This window comes from Galeopterus variegatus, unplaced genomic scaffold (assembly GCF_000696425.1).
Source record: "Galeopterus variegatus unplaced genomic scaffold, G_variegatus-3.0.2 Scaffold46, whole genome shotgun sequence".
Taxonomy (NCBI): domain Eukaryota; kingdom Metazoa; phylum Chordata; class Mammalia; order Dermoptera; family Cynocephalidae; genus Galeopterus; species Galeopterus variegatus.
Genome location: NW_007726157.1, coordinates 258338 through 263459, shown reverse-complemented (window position 1 = coordinate 263459; position 5122 = coordinate 258338). Strand labels below are relative to the sequence as shown.

The window sequence follows — 5122 nt, the reverse complement described above, 5'->3', positions numbered from 1 at the left end:
TTTTTTTTTTTTTTTTTTTTTTTTGGTCTTTTGTCTTTTTTCCGTGTCCGGCAACGGATCGCAACCCTCAGTGTTGCCCCGGCACCGGACCGGGGACCGGCAACGGGATCGCAAGCCTCGGCGTTGCTCCCGCGCCTCGCTCAGCCAGCGAGCCGGTCTGTATGTGGGATCCGAACCCTCGGACGGGAGCGCCGCTGCGCTTCCCAAGCGGCGCACTATCCAGTGCGCCACTGGGCCAGCCCCTAGGTGTAAGTCATCTTTGAAAGTTCTAAGATGATTACATTTTCCATTCACCAAAGGTGGGAACAAATAGCTTGTTCTCAGTTGTCTTAAATTCATCAAGATCTGCTGGGGTTGAATTTGACAAGGATCACTAAAATAGAGTAAACACCCTCATCTGCAAAAACACCTTCCATTTGCATTTGAACTCTACGTGGGATACATTAACCTCAGATATTAATTCTCAGGAAAAGCCATAGAAGACAGCTGTGTTTTTATATCAGTTATTTCTACCTTCTGTATCTTCTTTGAAATAAAGTTGCCCATCAGAAAATATATAGCTCAGCCAATTTCTATACTTACATAAAATGTAAACACCATTGAATAGATAAGTGCACTATGTTGTGGTTTAGCATTTTACTATAGTGAGTGTGTTGCAGTCTTCACAACTGAACTGTACTGTTATGTTTTCAACCTTAATAGTACCACTATCACACCCGCGCAATAGATTATCCTTTGCTGACGTTAATTTATGTTGACCATCTGAAGTGAAACTGGTTGTTTAAACACCCACTTAATACCATTCTACATGAGCAGTTGTCAACATCACTATTTCTCCAATCTGCTTGTCACCTATGTGCTGTTTCTGACTTCTGTGGTCTTCCCACTTCTCTCAACTATCCTTCTCAACTGTTTGTCTTGTGACTTTTTTTACTTCCCTCACTGAACACATTGCCCTTTGTAGGTTTTACCTCCTAATGAGAGCTGCTTTTTCCTTTTGGAATAGCTTGGTCACTTAAAAAGCACCTTGTGAAATGTTTGGCTCTTCAACTCTACTCAACTATTTTCGTTATTTGGAGTTTGTCAAGAATTTCTTCCTCTCTACACATTGTCCCTTAATAACAAAACTTGTGTTTTTATCTCATGGGCTCAGTACTTTTGTTGGAAATCTGACCTCCATATAATTGAGGAGTTGTTATACCACAGATGTATGTTTTTCTGTATATTAAACTATTTTGAGGCCATATTAATGGACTGTTTTCTGGCTTTTGATTAAAGAAATTTCAAGTGATTGATCCAAAAGATAGGCAGTTTAAGGTATTATGACATCTTGACTCATGTTTCTGTTGGTAAGTAGCGATTTTAGCACACCCTATGTATAGAATTGTATTTTACATTATGAATATAGATAGCTGTTTTTTAAACAAGATATTATTAGTTTTCCATTATACATAATATACTCTCATGTAAATAAATAATAATGTTTCATTTACAGAACCTTGCTTTAAAAATGCCCTGAGCCATTACCTTTTTTGGCATATTCTTAGTTTATTATTTAGAGTCAATATTATAAGAATTGCTATTCAGGGATAGCTGATGTTTCTAAACATATATATTTTGTGGGGTGGCATGAACATTTTCTTCATATATGTGTGCTCAAAGAATATATGTTTAGGGCAAGAAAATGCAAGTTACTGCTAGGAGAGAATTTTAAAAAATAATCAAGACTGTGTCGAATACCTGCTTAAATACAGCATTGTTACTAAATTATAGGAATAGTTTACTATGTTGATTTTTATATAGTTCTGTTTAATTTATGAGGAGTATATTATTTTTAAAATTATGTTTATTTTTACATTAAATATAACTACTTATTTTCAGTGGGATGAAATTGCCTAAGTCAGCATGCTACCCCCTATTGCATAAATTTCAGATTGAAAATACTATGTGAATATTCAAAAGAAAGGTACTGAATAAATTAGAGATAATTTTTAACCTGCAAAAAGTAAAAGCTTGTAGTGCATTTCATTGTCCTGAAAGTCACTGATAAGAATATGCATCTTTAAAAATTTTTGTCAGTCTGATACAAAGAATATCATTGCTCAAGGCAGTCTCCTGAGAGCCTTCCATCTCTGTGATTCTGTGCTGCCACTGTGTGAGATTAGTGTGGGCACTTTGAATAGATTGTAGTATAAAATTCAAAACCATTATGTTTAGACCTGACTAGATACGTATAGATAGAAAGAGAAGGTAAATGTTGTTTTTAATATATAATCAATATGATGGTTTCTAATTATGTTTCAGGCTTTACTCATCAGTCTTAAGTATGGTTGTTTTATGTGGCAACTGGGAGATGCTGATACTTGTTTTCAGATCCATAGTATGGAAAATAAAATGAGCTTTGTAGTACACACAAAACAGGTAAGTATTTGTAAATTATTTTGCACTTCTGATAATGAACTACTGTACTAGTAAAGTTAAAGGTATTTCTTTTTTAAAAAGTGACATAATCCATTTAACTTCAAAGAAAACCTCTACTATTAAATGAAATTAAAATATTTAAGACTGAGGAAAAAGGCAGGCCTTTCCTAAGCAAGGAAAGCCAGAACCTTAATTTGAATACTTCTTTTCAGTTTTATAACAATTAAGCTTCTTGTGCCATTTCTTTTAATTCTGGTCAGTATTCTCTGTCTCTTCTATCAAGTTATTAGGTAGTCTTTTTCTCTTCTTGACAAGTATCCTATCTGAGCCACTATTTGTATTCAGCAGGTCGCTTCTTAAATCTCTTCAAAAAGCCTGAGTAAATATTTTCTCTGTACTCTGTATACAAGCTTCCTCCTGATAAGAAAGTTCCCTTTTCAAATAGATACCTATTGCCATGTATGTCCTTTAAACATTCTTACATGTTTGATACTTATTGTTGACATATATTTTACTTTGTAGGCTGGTCTCGTGGTAAAACTGTTAATGAAGCTAAATGGACAGTTCATGCCCACTGAAAGAAATTCATGAAAGTAGCTGGTACTCAAGCCACCACATTTTGTAATGTAGTTTTTTTCTGTGAAAGACTTCTTAAAATGTTACTTTTAGCAAGTTATTTAGTTTCCTGTAATATATATGTGTACTATTACATTGTACAGAATCTGTACTTATGTTTGGTGTGTAATATACCAATTAGTTTTATATAATGTCCTCATAAGCTATTCTGATTTTTGAGAGAAACACATAAAAAAATTGTAGATTGATAATCGGTATAATATTAGGTAAAATAGCTTTATAAAAAGTTATTTTTGGTAAATGGTAAAGAATTTGGAGTGCAATGTGATGAAATTAAAATGTAGCTTTGGTATAACTTTGTGTGTTATTTCAAAATATACTGAAAGTTAACATGATTTGAGTAAAGAAAATTTATTTTCTACTTGAACCGTATAACACTGTTATTTAAAATATTTTTCTGAAACTTATAAGCATTTCCCAACATGTTTTTTAAAGTCTTAGTTGAAATGTATATCTAGTATAAGGTAGTTTTTCTCAAAGTGTATTTCTTGAACCCCTTGCATAATTACCTGGGCGACTCTTAAAAACAAATATTTCAGCAATTCATGTTAGACAAGTTCACTCACTCTCTGGAAGTAGCAGAGACTGGGAATCTTAAGTTTTAGCTTTCCGTGTTTGTTTGCCTTTTTTTTTTTTTTTTTTTTTTTTTGTTGAAATAATTCCACACCCAATAAGGAAGTTAGATTATTATTATTTTTTTTGTCTTTTTCTGTGTCCGGCAACGGATCGCAACCCTCAGTGTTGCCCCCGTACTGGTCCGGGGACCGGCAACGGGATTGCAACCCTCGGTGTTGCTCCCGTGCCTCGCTCAGCCAGTGAGCGGGAACCGGTCTGTATGTGGGATCTGAACCCTCGGGCGGGAGCGCCACCGCGCTTCCCAAGCGGCGCACTTATCCAGTGCACCACCGGGCCGGCCCAGGAATTTAGATTATTAAAGTTGAGAAATTACACAAAACTGCCAGACACATGAGCACACATATTTAAGACACAGACACACATTTTAACATTTTAAGTGACAGCCTCTGGAAATTAGTACCTGTAGTTGCATTTATTTAGTGCATGCTGTATTTTCAAGAGTTGACTCAATGGTTTATTTCTATTACCTTTACCTTTATATTGTAGGAAGCAGGTCACCAGATATCTGGCTGTTTCAGTTAGGGGACTGCTGATGTCAATGAGGAGGAGCTAACTTGATCAATGTACTGTTTAATAAGCTAGAAACTACAGCCTTTTCGAACTAATAGACTGATGTGTTCTAAATAAGTTCAGATATATAATAGTCATATTTAAAGTTGTCCTACAGATTGTAAATTACTTCTGCTTATTTTTAATGGTGCTGTGTCTAAGCCTTATTAAATGATGTGGTTAAGTAATGCTAACAAGAAAGCCTGATTTATCTTTAATTCTGTACCAGGTACTTTTGATTCTACATGCACAATTCCCTGTCCAGTTTCATCCATCCAGTGGCCTCAATTGTTAATAAATACCCTATTGACTGACTCCCTAACCTGAAATTTCAGCTTCAACCCTTCTTCTGAACTCTAGATCTTAACTACCAAATTCCTGTTATTCTAGCTCCATCAAAATGGCCTACAAGGAACTTCAGTTCCATCAAAGCTGGAAAGAAAATTTGTTTCCTCTGTTTGCTCCATTCTGTCCTTCTTCCATTGTATTCCCTCTTTGGCTAATGGCATCATCAAATTGCATCCAGTTACTTAGCCTGGAAATCTTGGAGAGCCTGACTCAGGCTCTACACCCTGCCCACCTGTGTGCCACACTGATGCCAACTTAACGTTTCTCATCAATCTCATCATTTCATTACCATGTGAAAACCTTTCGTGGTTCCTAATTACATGTAGAATTAAGTTCCAAATTCCTCAGTATTGAACACAGGGCCGTTATACTCTGTTGCTAACCTGCCTATCCATATTAATGTCTGACCACTTCCACACTTGTCCTATATTCCAACCCAGTGTTTCCTAACCCTGGCTCTGCAGTCATGTGGGGAAAACTTGCTGATTCAGTAATTTTAGGATGGAGCCCAAGCATTTTTGTTTTTCAAATA

At 35.7% G+C, this 5122-nt stretch overlaps 1 protein-coding gene across 3 annotated transcripts in view; it reads left to right on the top strand.

Annotated features, from left to right (window-relative positions):
• The window catches only part of KRIT1 (KRIT1, ankyrin repeat containing), a 33250-nt gene extending 29550 nt beyond the window's left edge, over positions 1-3700 (top strand). For all 3 annotated transcript variants that reach the window (XM_008572194.1, XM_008572186.1, XM_008572204.1), the window contains 2 exons: positions 2305-2421; positions 2944-3700. In XM_008572194.1, coding sequence (XP_008570416.1) covers positions 2305-2421; positions 2944-3012 — 186 coding nt within the window. In that variant the 3' untranslated portion in view covers positions 3013-3700. The remainder of the gene's footprint in view (positions 1-2304; positions 2422-2943) is intronic.
• The last annotated feature ends 1422 nt before the right edge of the window (positions 3701-5122 follow it).